This window comes from Bactrocera oleae, chromosome 5, assembly GCF_042242935.1.
Source record: "Bactrocera oleae isolate idBacOlea1 chromosome 5, idBacOlea1, whole genome shotgun sequence".
NCBI classification, from domain to species: domain Eukaryota; kingdom Metazoa; phylum Arthropoda; class Insecta; order Diptera; family Tephritidae; genus Bactrocera; species Bactrocera oleae.
In genome coordinates, this window is record NC_091539.1 from 37584135 (window position 1) to 37601179 (window position 17045).

Consider the following 17045-nt stretch of genomic DNA (forward strand, 5'->3'; position numbering starts at 1 on the left):
ACTCTCGAGTTCATTTTGACAGCGCATGTTTGGCATTAAGTGTCGTGCTTAAGAGCTTATCAGAATCTACACAACCAAAAGCAAATGAGGAAATGAGCGTGTTTAAATACAGAAGTAAGTTAATGTGGTAAGCGTTTTAAAGACTCAAATAAAGTATTTTTTTTTACTTAAAAAATATACATCTTTATTTGTCCTTACGAAAGCTTCGCCTGAAATTGACTTTTCTTCAAAAAAATTTCCACATTTGAATATTTTCCTTTTGCTGGCACCTCGAAGCAATGTCAAATTGTAATAAATTACTTTCACTTTCTTTTGCCTTCAATAAATTCAGAAAGATAAATGCCTTGAATTGGCAATGTCATTTACGCTAAATATAAGAAATTGGATATATAACATCGGTAAACGAAATTAAATTTTTTATTTGTTTTATGAAGTTTCTAAAATGTTTCTTGCTAATTTGACGTTGCTGATTTCAAATCTACCAGTTTCAGTTTCTTTCTAGCAGCTCTAGTTTTAGCGCTACAGAAGGTACTTCTTGAAATATCATTACTCGGCTTAGCTGCATTTATTTTTAGAGCAAAAAATTACTATTTTCATAAATAAACTGCATTATTCTACTCTACATTAACAATGTTTAGAGAATGCCGTTTAAAAGCGTCTAATTCTATGATAAAGGCATATTTGGAGGATATTTCAAATTACCCCTGTTGCATGTGCTTACGGTATAGCCGAAGCAAGACAGAACATCGGACTAAAAAAGAGTTAATTTAGTACCGCATCATATAGGCGTGATAGAACAGTTTGTTAAATCTCAAAACAAGGATAGGAATTGTTTTAAACATATCAGTAAATTTTTCCAAAATTAAGTACAAAAAAAATTTAAGCTAGTATTTTTGACGGTACTCAAATCAGCGAACTAATAAAAAGTTTACTGATTGTAGGAGAGATAAGAAGAAATCTGAATGGATTAAATTTATTTGGGTTGTGAAAAATTTCTTAAAAAAATAAGTCTCCAAACAACACTGAAGATATTTGGCAGCTCATGTTGGACTGAAACTAGGATGTAACATGAGCACCAAGATGCACTCCCCCTTCAGGTGTTTACTCCGCCTCCCAGAAAATTAGGCAACCTTAACAAAGAATAAGAAGAACGCTCATCGGGATATTTGCACTATAGTCGTTGAAATGCAAATATTATGGTTGATTACTTCTGAAGCATTCAAAACAAGACTGATGTTTCTACTCTTGGATGAAAGCACATTGAAGAATGTTAAGTAAGAGCAATATAATATTACACTCTTTCAACATATTACTGTGTTTAATTTATACGCCACCTTTGTTAGCACTCACCGTAGACATTATAAAGTTCACTAACGAGCCGAACTGTATTTAGTTTTTTTAAAAATTCAGTTCACAATTTTATTTATAAAAAGAAAATCGTTACGGATGACAAGCGGGGGTCGTGTAAAGCGTGCGATGGAGTTGAGCAAGAGAGTTGATGGTCGCTCGTCGATCCGTTTTACTTCTGTCGGTGTGAAGTATAGTGTGTCCTCATTTATGGTGTGATCGTGGTGGTTGGATTGGTACGTGGTGAAATGATGTGGACTGTTCTGATGTGGAATGTGTGTGGGATGGTGTGTTGGAACTCAGACTCATTTAACCGCAGAATATAATAAATTTGTTCAACTTACGGTTGTTTGTATCACCTAAAAATAATCGAGATAGGTATAGGGCTATGTATATATAAATGATCAGAATGATGAAATGGGTTGAAATCCGAGTGACTGTCTGCCTGTCCGTCCGTCTGTCCGTCTGACATTGTAAGCGATAGCTTGAGTAAAAATTTACAGGCCTACTTCCCATATAGCACTATTTTAAATTCCATATGATTCTTTCCCTTTCCAGTTCACAAAACAAGTGCCAATGATTATATTTCACAAATAATGCCATCTCGATTCTGAAAATTGTCAAAATCGGACAGTAACTGTTTAAGCCCACACATACCGAATATATAGACCCTAGTGCATATGGCGGATTTTTTGTGCAAAATATCGGTCTTTTGATAATAATATAGTCTTTTGATATAATATATAAACAGTTGACTTTTTACCACATATTATATATCGGCACATCTGGGAGCTATTTTAATAAAATTAAGAGAGCGTATTTCTCTAATGACAGTGTATCTGTGTGCCTAGAATTGAGAAATCGGGTGAAAACTCGCCTTAACCCCCGAATAACTGATATTCGCGATTTTGAAACGATCGCCTGACTTCTCTCCATTTATACATATATATATTTATATATTCATAAAATTGCTTGGAAATAAGTTCTCAAGTATCCCTGAGCAATGTTAAAATTTAGCCCTTCATTTTTTATGCCCCCAATGATTTTAGTATATTTTTCGCTGACGGGAAGTAAAATATAGTAACAAAACTAAGTGAGTACATGACCTGTAATTTAAATTAATATGATACGAAATTTGATTGTAGTCCATTCACGATTTTGTCAATCAATGAAGTTGAACCTTTTCGCTGCATTTCTTAATACATAGTTTTGGCAACACCTGAATGTATTCCCTCGGCTTGGATCCTTGCAACTTGCAAGAGTATGAAATGTTCGGTTACACCCGACTTAGTCTTCCTTACTTGTTTTTATAATGAACTACTTTTATACGTACACCCAAATGTTAAAAGTACAGTACACAGTAAACCAGCCGTTGGCAATATGCATGACAATGTATGCATGAACGGATTTTCTCTCTTTAACCCATAGAATGCACCTTTTTTAAAAAATACTCCCAAACCTTTTTTATGTGCTTTTGTGTAAATTCGAATCTTAGAATTATTAGAAGGTTTAAAATAAAAATAGATATAAGAATTATTTGGCATTTTTTCGTTTTTAATTATTTTTTGAAAAATAATTTCACAGCAACAGAAAAATGTTTACCTTGGGTTACTACAAATGCCAAATATGAGGGAAATATCAGCCAATACAAACAAAAATATTGGAAAAAAGTATATTAACATTTATTGTTTTTCTTAGCTAGCTTACTGCATTGACTGTGGCTAAGATGTACTTTTTTCGATATTGAGTTGAAATATAAAAACATGTGCCCAATATTTTGCCTCAAAGAACATAAAAGAACTTTTTGCACGAAAAAAATGGTTTAATGTGAGTTTTGGATGGAATTACCATACATATACAACAGCAACAATAGTCGTACAAATCGTCTTTTTTGAGCCATCACAATAAATGTGCTCCTTAATTTCACTCCAGAAATCTGAAGAGGATTTCGTATGATGCAATTGATTAAAACTAATATTTCTCCACCCGCAATCAACGCTCGTCAAAGTTTTAGAATCTGTAAAAAATCCTTTCACCAAAAGCAGTAACTATTCCGCTATTCAGTGTAATCCTCTTGTTCTACCAGAGGACTCATATCATCCTGCTTTGGAAATATCTGTCGAAATCTCAGGCATTGTACGGGATAATAATCATCAAACTTCGTGCTTCCGTACTCGGTTTAACTTTGCAAAAGCTAATTTTAAAAAGTTAAATACAGAACTTTCTACAATAACATGGCCTAATTATAATGGTGACATTGAATTGAGTGTCACTCATTTTAATAACATTATTATGAAATTATTTTAAAAGTATGTTCCAATAGTAATTGTTAATAAAAGTAAAAGTATAAGTCGGTGGTTTTCGAAAGAGTTATTTAAATTGAAAAACAGAAAAACTCGAGCCTTTAAACATTTTAAAAAAACTGGTGCACTTCTCATACTATTCTAAATATTTTCTATTGTGTCGACAATATTTTGACCTAAACAAAAAATGTTATAATAATTACTTAAATAAAGTAAAAAGAATATTGTAAGTAATCCAAAATCGTTTTATCATTTCGTCAACTCCAAACGCAGGATTTCCAAATTTCCGTCCGCAATGAAATACAAATCTATCATTTAAAGTGACAATGAATTTTTCAAGTCAAACTACTGTAATAATTCTTCCAAAACTTTTTCTTATCAGCACGTGCTGTGTTCGAATACTTTAATTACCGCTCCAATTATTTCTGAAGAAGACGTCCTACTTAATTTAAATAAGTTAAAACCATCTTTTAGTTATGGCCCAGACATGATACCCTCATGCTTCCTAAAAAATAGTGCCAAATATATTTACTAGCATTTGACAAGGATATTTAATTCCTCTCTTAAACACGGTATATTTCCTTCAATATGGAAACAGTCATTTATAATCCCTTTGCATAAAAGTGGATTTAGATCCAACATTGAAAACTATAGAGGTATCGCAAAACTATCAGTTATACCTAAACTTTTTGAAGCTATCATCACTGACCATATAACCTTTTCGATTTCTCCGTTAATTTCCTCATCTGAGCATGGATTTCGTAAAGGGAATTCGACTATAACAAACTTACTTGAATTTGTAATCCATGTATCATTGGGTTTTAGGGAACATATGCATACGGATATTATATACACAGACTTTAGCAAAGCTTTCGGTAAAGTAAATATCTCGATTCTCATACATAAACTTGATCTGCTGGGCTTTCAGCCAAGATTCCTTCAATGGGTATCTTCCTATCTTTATAATAGAACACAACGAGTGATATTTGAGGATACACCTTCAAATACAATTAATGTTTCTTCAGGTGTTCCGCAAGGTAGTCATCTTGGCCCGATTCTGTTCTTGTTGTTTATTAACGATATCTCTTCAGTAATAGAATTCTCAAAAATTTTATTATACGCTGACGACGTAAAGCTTTTTAAATCATACACTTCAACTGAGGAAAGGTGTCTGTTGCAAACAGACTTAAACAATTTGGTTGCATGGTGTGATAGAAATGATTTGCCATTGAATCTCAATAAATGTAAGACGATGTGCTTTTCCCGTAGATCTGTGCACCCCTCTTCTTATGTAATAAAACACCATATTCTAGAGCAAGTTTTTAACTATGTTGATTTGGGAGTTAATATTGACCCTAAGCTTAATTTCAGTCTTCATGTTAATACCATGGTTGTGAAAGCAAAAGCTGTCCTCAGTTTTGTTAAACGTTGGTCTAAAGAATTTAGAGATCCGAATATTACTAAAACACTTTATACAACTTTGGTTAGACCTATATTGGAATATGGTTCTGTGGTTTGGAACCCTAGCTACCAAATCCATTCTGATAAGTTAGAGTCGGTTCAAAAACAATTTTTACTTTTCGCCTTAGCGCATTTCCGATGGGATGCTAGGGTAAATCTACCTCCATACACTAGTCGTTTAAAACTTATTAATCTACCTACACTTTCTAGTCGTAGGGAAATGCTTGGCATAATATTCTTAGTGAAAATTTTGAATGGAACAGTTTGCAGTTCTTTTCTCCTGTCTGAAATTAAATTTAATATCCCGGTTCGCCTTTCGAGGCCATTTAGACCTTTACTGCTAAAATCCTGTAGATCAAGTTTTGAACTAAACGAGCCATTCCGCTGTATATGTCATGATTTTAATTCTCATTCCAGCACATTTGACTTATCTGACTCACTTTTCAAAATTAAAAAGACTTTATTGTTTTCTCTTAATAAATGAAAATGTAACAATTTATTATATTGTAACTTTAGATCTTAGCAGTTTTAGATCTCAACACTTAAAAAACTCTCTTGCCTTTTCTGACTCGGCAAATTCCGCACGTATGCGGATTGCGCCCCTCGCGTCGGTTGGGCGGGAGGAGGGCAATCGTTGGGTTTATAATTATTATTTTATATCACCTTTCAATTGCGTTAATACGTTTAAATAAAATAATTTTTTTTTTCAAACATTGTTAAATTGTTGAATCTAAATATTTATTAAATACAGTAATTCCAAGCGTTTAAATATTTTTCATTATTTCATGTTATTCAATATCTATGAGTTGAAAAAAGCACTAAAAGAGCACTAGAGACTAAACCACTCTCTTGGCGTTGGCAACTATTGTATACCAACAGTGAACTTGCCGATAATAAACAACAAAGTCTCCCTCTGTTGAACACATTCTATAGTATGAAACATATGCAATCCAAATACATAAGTATACGATAATTTACGTAGACAAGTATATAGTTCATGCAAGAGTTTACATCTGACAAGCAGCGCTCCCCAAACACCAAGCCATCAATACTAAGCCGACTATTGTCGGTCAAATAACTTGAGAACCCACGAAAGATCCGTTAGCGCGCTTCACTCAAACGAAGGGGAAATCAGTGCAGCGGTTTAGTTCTAATCGGTAGTTCTTACACGATAGTTTGGAAAGCGACGTCGTTCTGAATAAAGTGTGTAGAAAAAGCTATAAAAAGTTGTGATCTGAATATGGTCACTAATAAGCATTCGTATGCTGGCATACTTGTATTGCCAGGCGAAATGAACAATGCGTCGGCACCGTCATCAGCCTACATGCAAACTGACCATGTAACTTCAGCGCAGCCGAGCAGCAGCGGTGTACAGATGACAGGTGAGCCTCAGATGCCTAACTGTTCGACAATACCCATGAATCCAAATCCGCCGGTGGGGCCAGAATCTACACAAATACGGTGTCCACAATGTAAATGCACAGTGAAGACGACTGTTAGATATCGTTCGACCACAAAAACTCATTTGGCTTGTATACTGCTTTCGTGGACTTGGTAAGGATCTTATTGGAATACTTACGCTTTTACATGTACTTATATGTACATACATAATGTGGATATGTGTATATGTAATTGTTATCTAATTTGTATACAGTTGTTGTTGCTGTTTGCCGTACTGTATGAACTCATGCCGAAATGCGAATCATTTCTGCCCCACGTGTGGCACTTTCATAGGCACCTATCAATCTTAAGGGCGTATAAAGAGTGGCGAAGAGAAGAGCCTTTCGGTAAAACGCATTATTAATTTGTTGTACATGCTTATATGAGTACGTTAGTGTACATTCCATTATATAAATAAACGATTACATTTCTATGCCGTATGTGTTTTTATGTGTAAGTTATTTTTATGTTGCTAATTCCAGCTGGATTTTTTTTTTAAATTTCATTTACCAGTAGTCAGTATTTTGCATGGCGTATCGTTATTGTAAAACTAATCCGGTAGATATAAGTGATAACCGCTTTGGCGCTCAAATCCTTTCGTACCTTGAGGAGATTGTTATTGATATAATTCAATCGCCAATTATGCTTCGAAACTGGCATGGAGCCTCACAATGGGATACCTTTTGTTTTTTAATGAGCATGACCCCTCGTTTCCTAGCGGCCTAATCTATTGACATATATGTATTCACATACTTACATAAATACATCTTATAAACTGCTAGGGCTTATGTGGCATTTTAATTTATTTAAGGGGATCGTCTACTATCGCACTCAGATTACGGGCCTATGTTTGATGATGGAAAAAAACACAAACATGCGTAGTTGACTATTTGGCAAAAGATTTCAGCTTCAGAAACTTGAAATCAAAAAAAAAATATTTTTTTAATTTCAATATCTGACATAATGGCAACGATTTAAAAACAATTTAATATTACTGTGTTTGCATGAGGGTCTAGATGAAGGGAAAAATAGCTAAAAAAATCACAATATTTATTTTACATATTTATTTAGAAGAAAAAAAACAGGTATCAATTTTGTTACTTCAGGCATTAACACCATAAAGAAATCAATATTCAATATGCTCTCGATCTCTTCTGGTCGCATTTTTGATGAATTTCTATAATAATATAAAAATCAAAGTAATCCCAACACCAAGCTATGCAGAAAAATAATGAATCGGAAGTTCAAAAAGTTTTAATAGCTAAAGAATTAGTAGGTAGGTTTTATGTAGGGCGAAATGCCTGAAGTATCAAAATTGATACTCACAAATGTATCATAGATATAATAAAATAATAATGACATTTGATTATTTTTTAATTTCGTTGGAAAGAATATTATACAACAGTAAAATACGTACAGCCAACTTATAAAAAAAACGTATAGTAATGTGAACATTCGGTTTAAAAGATTTTTATCAAAATTGAAACTCTAGGTTATTAATGGACAAGCACAGCTGTGAATACCTATCTACCGCAGGGAATTATGTATTTTATCAAATACTATCAACACCTATTATAGTAGGGAGACCAGTCAAAATCAGCACCAGAGAGAAGAGTTCTACAAAGTTTCGTGCCTTTAGCTTTTTAATTAAAGGCAGGCTACCGGAAAATAAAATAACAGAATAATGGGTTGTATTTAAGATATATGATATGGTGGTCCACTCTGATCGATTCCGACAAATGATCAAAAGAATATCAAAATGCACCTATGTACTAAATTTCATTCGGACATCTCAAAAACTGACGAAGAAATTTTCATAAACCCTAAAAGATAAACTTCGCCTTCAAAATCGCTGGTTCGAAACCGATTTTAGTCCCGTAGCTTCTTAAGCAAAGTTGTTCAGAATGATCCGTGAAACATTTCCCGCATTCGCGATTTTATAGAAAAAAAATCGACCCGTTTTAATATGCACACATATATGGTAATTCTGTATTTCTCCCATATCCCATTTGTGATACGTTTGTGCGTATGTATGCTATATAAATAAACCTACATTTGTTTATTATTTATATTTGGTTTATATTGCTATAATTTTTGTGTATTTACACTGGCCAGTCGTAGATGTGTAGCAATGAAGTGTTTGAGAGACTCTGCTTTGGAATCATATTACCAAGAGGCACTTATGTATGTATGTATTAGTATTTACCATTTGGTATGTAATATTATACCTTTTCGTTGCAATTATTTAAACTCAACTGGTCAGCCGAATGTTAGAAAAGCACCAACTGCATTGTAATCCTAACAACATATGTATACCTTACAAAATCGTATACGATTTGAACAAAATTGGAAAGATCCAAAATTCTAAGTCACATCTGAATATTTCCTAGAGTAAAATAAATGCTCAAAAAATATAAAGTACTTAGTCGCACATTGCCGCCACTGTTCCCTAGTACATTCTGACAGACGGCCTTTATCAAAATTGCAGGCGAATCGGATTCAGAGTTTTGGTTTGATCGCGAGTCCGCGGATTTTAGAAAAGCAATATCGTGCCTCGCTTCTTGGTTTTGAAAGATGCATTACTCATTAAAGCAATACAACCTCTTGCACTCCGCATGTGATTTGACCTTTCTATTGAATCTTTAATAGTTAGATGTTTGTATCGCTACTCTCTAAGGCTTAGCGAGTTATAACCGTGCAAAAATTTTGAGACAATATGACTCATTGGAGTTCATTGCTCAAGTTTTAAATATGAAATATACTTTGATCCGCACGAGGTATATCTTTGATGCATTTATATTGTACGGGCCATTCAAACCGGGCAGCAACAACAGCCAAATGTGAAACTACATACATATGTATGCATAAACATAGGTGTGTATATAGTTCTTGCAAGGTTTTCATTAACAGGCGTCAGTCAAACGAAGTCGAAAGCCACAGCTGTGCATTAGTTGTGATCGGCAGTTCACACACGGCGGTTGTTTTAAAATTTGTGCTACTGGAGGACGTCGCATTTTCTGGATAAAGTTTCATTAAGAATATGACCAAAATTAAGCACCAGTATGCTGGCCTACAAATTGAAGGCGATATGGACAATGAGATATCTAGTATTTCGACAGTATTTACGAATCCAAATCCGCCGGTGAGTCCACAATCTACACAACTACGGTGTCCACAATGTAAATGCACCGTTAAGACGACTGTTAGACATCGTTCGACCACAAAAACTCATTTGGCTTGTATACTGCTTTCGTGGACTTGGTAAGGATCTTATTGGAATTCTTACGCTTTTACATGTACTTATATGTACATACATAATGTGGATATGTATATATGTAATTGTTATATATTTTGTATACAGTTGTTGCTGCTGTTTGCCATACTGTATGAGCACATGTCGAAATGCAAACCATTTCTGCCCCATGTGTGACGCATTCATAGGCACCTATCAGTCCTAAGTGGAGCAAAATGAGTGGAGTAGAACTTTTGTATATATAATGTGAATGTATATTGGTATTATATACAAATGTTTGTAGGAATATATACTCCAATACTTATATATAAATAAAAGATTATGTGGCAACACTTTACATAGATAGTGTTCTGATGTATATATTACTTGGAAAATTAATCAATGGGTAATATTTGTGAATACGCAAAATACTATAGACGATAAAGTAAAGTCATATTAAAAAAATTATTTTTCGGATTTTGTGATTCTTACTATGAATACCCTTCGAGGAAAATTCGCAAAAAATTTCGAAAAACACCTCATAGAGCCTGGCCCCAAGTGGGCGTGTTTAAGTGTTTATGAGACTCATTTTGCTCCCAAGTGCGACTTAAATAAGCACCATTAGACAACTCCCTGGAGTTGGAAAATTCGTAATCTTTTCCCTTCAAACTGCTCAATTTCAAGTACTGCTATTCAGAGAGGTAATGAGTTTTTATCATCCTCAACGCATGCTTTGCCTTCTCTAGATTTCACTTTGCTCTGTTTACTTCATAATATTATAAGCGTTTGGGTGTGTCCAATATAAATGCTAACCCAAAATAATTATGTGGCAGGGATTGTAGTGGTGGTGTTCCAAGACCTGAGTTGTTTCCTTGACATTTATTACTCCAAAGTTTTGAAAAAACTTAAGAGTCTTATAAGAACTTCGCTTTCGAACTTAAAAGAGTATTATGTAAGACGCAACAAATTTTGGTTAAAATGTGTGTATGGCCTACGTCCTTATTAGACTGTTATTCGCTGATAGTCACAGAAGAAGTATGTATTAGCTAAAGAAATGTACGAAAATATTGTATTTATCTGCTAGATATGTATTTGGGAGGGTAATAAAACGAATTCATTTTTTTCGCTTGATCCTCTGAAAAATAGGTTCTTAGACACCTAATATTTCCAATTAAACTGGTAACGAAAATTAAACTTGTTTATTTTAGTTTTAAAACTGTTTCTAACCAACTTGACCTCGCAGATTTAAAATCTATCAGTTTCTTTCTAACAGTTCTAGTTTTGATGGTACAGTTACTTCTTAAAATATCGTTAGTCGGCTTACTTGAAATAATTTTTAGAGCAAAAAATTACTAATTTCATAAATGAACCGCTATGTCTAAATTAAAAAAAAACTTTTTCAAATGGTCCGAATAGGTTTTGTGCTGTTTGTGGTCATTCATTTCATCTATTGGAAGTGAAGTTATTGTGTTTTAAGTGTCAGTATGTTTATGTCATCGGTGCGAAAATGAGCTTCGAACAAAGAGCCCACATTAAATTTTGTTTTAAAATTGGTAAAACTTTTACCGAAACGTTTCAATTGATGAAACAAGTTTATGGCGATGATTGCCTATCCAGTAGCAGAGTGCATGAGTGGTTTCAACGTGGAGGCCATTCAAAAGGCTTGCACCGGCATACTGGCGGCCATACCGGGCAACAAGTTAAAACATACGTTTGACATGCTTTTGGACCGTGCAAAAAAGCTAAAATTAATAGATTTTGCCGATAAAACCATTTGTTCTGTCTTTTTTTATAAAGTCCTGTTTACTTTGGAAATTACCTTGTATATTTAAAGAATTCCGTTTAAATGCGTCTGTATCTATTAAAAAAAACCTATTTGGTCTGCTTTGGGAATAAAATACATAGAACATAACTGGCTGATATGCTTCGATCTTAAAACGGTAAATTTTCTTTTAGGTCAACAAGGAGCATATACCAAATACCCCTGTTTCATGTGCTTATGGGTTAGCCGAGACAAGGCACTCTCGTAGGCAGAGAACGCATTATATAATATTACCACCTCCTCGTAGTCTGATATAACAGTTTGGATATAACATGAGCATCAAGACGCACTTTCCCTTCAGCCGTTTACGCCGCGTCCCAGAAAATTTAGGTGACCTTATAGAAGAATAAAAAGAACGCTTTCATCAGGATATTCGCACTATGAAAGAGCGATACCAGGGCTATTGGAATGAAAGTATGCTGGTTGATTACTTCTGGAGCATTCAAAACAAGGCTGATGTTTCTACCCATGCAAGAAAAGCACATAAAAGAAAAATTTTTTATGTTAAGTAAGAACAATGTATTTTTATACTCTTGCAATAGTTGCTACAGATTATAAAAGTTTTGTTCACCTAACGGTTGCTTGTATCACTTGAAACTATCAAGGATTAAGATACCTTAATGAAACTTGATACACGTGTTTCCTGGCAAAAAGGTAAGGGACAAGTTCGTAGATAGGCGTAATTGGATCAATACCACGCCCACAAAACGCCATTAATCGAAAACCTATAAATTTCTATTACTAAGCTCCACAATAAGATACAAAACCGAAATTGAGTACAACGAATCGCAATAATGATGGCCACCTGTGGTTTGATAGTTTCAGTGAGTATACCTCCAAAAGTATTCAACGTAATCACCCTAGTTCGCCAGGGCCTTTTCATCTTGACACCTTGTACGACAGCATGAAAGTAAGTGAAATCGGATGATAACCACGCCCACTCCCCATATAGCGGTATTGTTAAAAACTACTAAAATTGCGTTAAATCAATAAGGAAATGCGTGAGAAACATTAAGTTTTACATCCGAGGTGATACAAAAGGGCTTTAAAGGAGCGGGTGTTAAAATTGGAAAATGGGAGTGTCCGCCTACATTAAGATGAAATTACATATCTCCGAACCTACTCCACCAATTTCAACCAAATTTGGTACATAATATTATTTTGACATTATCATGCCACAGTGCCGAAATTGGACGGTAACAACGCCTACTTTCCTTATAACAGAACTTTAATTTCATCTGATTTATTTGCACTACTATTTTCTTTAGTACATGCCATCTCAGTTCTAAAAATTGTCAAAATCAAAATAGTGAGTTAAGTCGTCCTACTAAAAAGGGTACCAAATTCCCTTAAACTGAAGTTATATAAAGATATTTAATTCAACTTCACTTAGATTACTTTGCCGTTATTAAAATATTAATGTACTCACATCGGACAAAATTGATCAAATAATATCCCATATCTGGAAGTATAGTATAGGAATTTACAATGAATTGCATGAGATTAACTATGTGTAATAAGAAATATATTTTCTGGTAAAGAGCTGTGCACAAGTACCATACTGTTATATATACGAAGGAAAAATCGCCGTATTCTACTTTACCACCTGATCAAATTTGACTCGGGCTGACATTTTGTTGTACATTTTCAAATATTTTAATACAAATCGACTACACGTATGTCAATCCAAATTTCTATACACCTATTATAAGCCACGGCTAGGATGGCCTTTAGTACCTTCACTGACTGTTGGTTTTTTCGGTTTCGGCTCATCACCCTCGTCTCGTCACAAGCAATGATGCGTTTGAAAAGTGTCTCTTTTGCGACCTTTACTCCATGTCATTTTTGCAAAATATCCGTAACCAAAACATTATCAAAACTAGGGGTGAGTCGATCCAAAGGATATGTTGAGATGCTCCGATGTCACTGAACGACTCGCGCAAAGTAAATTTTTGATGGCTTCACGACCTTCACTGAATACTTTGTGCCACTAAAATACATGCGTTCGTGATAAAGTAGACTTACAGCTATCATTAAAGATCGTTGGACATTTAGAAAATATGCGTTTAATATGCCAATGCTCTAAAACATTTGCTGCAAACTCTGAGGGAATAACTAAACACTTCTTCTGTCAGTGCCCATCTCTATCACAAGCTCGACAAAGAACTCTTGGAATCCAGCAAATATCAAAACTTAAATGTCTATTTACAAAAAGCATAAGGGAGATAAATAGTTTAATTGTGGGCACCAAATGGTTTGAACACGACGATGAAACGAGATAGCAATATTTAAAAGCCTTACGAAGCACGAAGGGGTTGCACACTTACTTACCTACCTAACATACCTATATATCGAAGAAATATTATATTTTAGGGTTGAAGTTTTAAGCGTAGCAACTAAATTTAAGATGCAACTAATCAACTACCAAATATCGGTGATGCATATCTGCGGCTCCATATAGAAATTCCTTGACTGTCTTAAAATCCAACACGATTTTAATGTTTGCTTAACGTGTGGACTCGTCGACCCAGATTTCAGCGATCTATTTTCTAAAATGATGATGCAATTTTATATGACATACTTGTAGATATAATTTCCAGATCAGGCGCTATCTAGTGAAATAAATATAATTCCACTACAAACACGAAATTTTTGAGTGGGTGTCAAATCATTAATTATACAAGCAACTTTCTTTCAAATGCAAAATATAATTTAAAACAAGCAAATATATTTTATAGGTTCGCTGACGTTTCCTTTTTGGTGTTACAAACATCGTGTCAAACTTAATATACCCTGTTGAGGGTAAGAATATATAGAAATATAGATGTATGTTGATCAGAACCATATACATATTTAATGTGAAATTCTAAAATTCAGCTGTGTGTCATAATAACTTTCAGGCTTCACCATTTTTATAAAATAATGTGTTAACAGCCCCTAAGTGACGTTAAATCACCAAGGATTGTAAGAGATTATTTTCAGTTTTAAATTGTATGCTCACAAATGTATTTACGTTAAACTGCATTTGATTTTAAAGCATATAAACATATATGTGTGCTTTGAATACGTAATCGCCGATAAAACGTAGATTAAATGTTGTAGAAAATAAAATTGAAATAAATATGAACATAAAGAAGTCTGTGAATAAGGTAAAACAATATATGTATGTTAGGCACACATACATATACACATGCATATGAAATAAATAAATGAAATGTTTTCAACATTGTTCTCACAAAATTAGCCACATACAATACTTAGCCACTGCTTGCAACAAGTTAGATTAAATGCGTAAGCTCATGTGTAAGTGCTTGAGCTTTGGTTAAGTAGCAGCATATACAGATAACTACTTCAAAACTGTTGCAATAAAAGTACAACAATGCAGTATTTATTAACTGAAATTGTTGCATGCAAGCACTTTTGTTCATTGCATATGAAACTAATTACAACAAAAGACAGTGCTCGGAATAACGAATATTGAATTACCTCGTTATTGCACTTTAATCTTCTAACTGGCATAAACTCGTATAAAATTACACAAAACACTGAAATTTGGTCAAAATATGCAGACAATAGATCTGCATCTTAACTGCTGGTGGCTACTAGCTATCAAAAGTGGATTGCAAGTTACAAAGAACGAAATAACGCAAAAGTAAAGAAACGAGAAACTAGCAACAAAATACCAGAATGTCGCTTTTCACAATCACTGCGTATCAACACTTGAAAATTAATCAATCAAATCTTTATTTTCACAACTCAAAAAAATGAAAATAAACAAAATCAAAGCAAATGTGTCAAATTTACACAAGTGCTTTATTTTTCGTAAGAGGAAGCCCGCTCCGTATAGACACAACCTTATATTATATAATTAAATCATGTATGGGCGTAGCTATTTTCTGCTAATAGACATTTCATTAGCAGAAACTGGCAGCTCTCTCAGCTTTTTTTACCCTGAACAGGGTATGTTAAGTTTGCCACGAAGTTTGTAACACCCAGAAGGAAACGTCGGAGACCCTATAAAATATAAACATAAATGATCAGTATGATGACCTGAGTTGATTTAGCCATGTCCGTCTGTCTGTTTGTATGTTCGCGAACTAGTCTCTCAGTTTTTAAGCTATCGATCTGAAATTTTCCACCTGTCCTTTTCTCACTAGGAAGCAGCTCGTTTGTCGGAACCGTCGATATCGGATCACTATAGCATATAGCTGCCATGCAAACTGAACAATCGGAGTCAGGCCCTTGTATGGGAAAATTTTTTATTTGACGAGATTTCTTCACGAAATTTGGCAGGAGTTATTGTTTAAGGTAACAATGTATTCTTCTAAGAAATTTTAGTTCAAGTAAGGAAAATTTGTATTTGTGAAGGGTATTATAACATCTGTTCAACTCTTCTACTAGTTTTTGGGTTATGAAATGCTTTTTCAGCAGAAACTTTGCTCGCTAGTAATAGCAATCTGCATCCGCGGTGCACCATCTTGTTGGAAATAGAGATCGTCCGCGTTGGTTTCATCGAATTCCGGAGAAAAAATGACGGTCAACATCGTGTTAGAACGCTCGCTATTGATGGCAACAGCATTTCCTACCACATTATGAAAGAAATAGGCTCATACCACCATCCGCACCAAACGGTTAACTTTTGAGGATGCAATTACGTTTCCTGAACCACACGAGGATATTACTCACCCCATTAGCGTCAAATTAGTTTGTTGACGAAGCCATTAAAGCAGAAATGGACATCATCTGAGAAGAGTATTTTGCGATGAACGTAAATGTGCGTGATATTGTTAAACACTTTCCGAGCGTTGTATCCAATTGAAACGTGACATGATGAAATGACAAATCTTACTGAACACACTGACAATATTTTACACAAACACGTAAACAAACATGGCTGCTATTGGTAGCCGCTGTACTTGTATGTTTAAGTAATATAGATTACAAATATACAATGACTCACAATTTCTAATAGCCGAGAACATAAAATATAATATTAATTTAAAGTTTTGTAAATTTATTATTTCTTTGTTTTTTTTTAAATAATTATAGACATATCTTTGAAAACTGTAATAGTTGTCAAACCAACTGCCAAACCAGCTGTCAAAATATATGTGTTATCAGTTATTTTCACTATTTTTTTTATCAAATTATCATGCATAGACCTCGGAAGATGGAAGAAGTCGCGGTAATTAATTTATTCGCGACAGTTTGATTACTCCGGTCCACATCAATATTAGTTAAATGATATCAGCATTGGACTGCAAATAGCTACATATCTCGCTAAGAAGGTTGTTGGAGACAAAATATCGATCAATAACTTCTATGTGGCTTATTTCAATAACTCCAAAAACTGCTTTTCGATGGAAAATAGTAGAAATTGTATCATATTAGCTTTTATCATCTAGTAAAAAATTAAATTGAAAACTATGGCATATGAGTT

The 17045-nt window shown here is 34.1% G+C and overlaps 1 protein-coding gene and 1 long non-coding RNA gene across 3 annotated transcripts in view; one reads left to right on the top strand and one right to left on the bottom strand.

Annotated features, from left to right (window-relative positions):
• Positions 1-16598, bottom strand: part of LOC138857278 (uncharacterized) — a 75465-nt gene extending 58867 nt beyond the window's left edge. For both annotated transcript variants that reach the window (XR_011396368.1, XR_011396367.1), the window contains exon 1: positions 16292-16598. This is a non-coding gene — a long non-coding RNA (uncharacterized lncRNA). The remainder of the gene's footprint in view (positions 1-16291) is intronic.
• On the top strand, positions 9468-10141 carry LOC106620236 (lipopolysaccharide-induced tumor necrosis factor-alpha factor homolog). Its single transcript, XM_014238668.3, has 2 exons — positions 9468-9812; positions 9913-10141. The coding sequence occupies exons 1-2, from the start codon at positions 9592-9594 to the stop codon at positions 10007-10009; spliced, it is 318 nt and encodes a 105-aa protein (XP_014094143.2). The 5' UTR covers positions 9468-9591; the 3' UTR covers positions 10010-10141.
• Positions 16599-17045: the final 447 nt, after the last annotated feature.

Bases quoted from the DNA above. Each gene is read 5' to 3' on its own strand.
- LOC106620236 (XM_014238668.3), top strand. From the start codon at position 9,592: ATGACCAAAATTAAGCACCAGTATGCTGGCCTACAAATTGAAGGCGAT. The intron at 9,813-9,912 runs GTAAGGATCTTA...TTTTGTATACAG, and splicing joins ATACTGCTTTCGTGGACTTG to TTGTTGCTGCTGTTTGCCAT.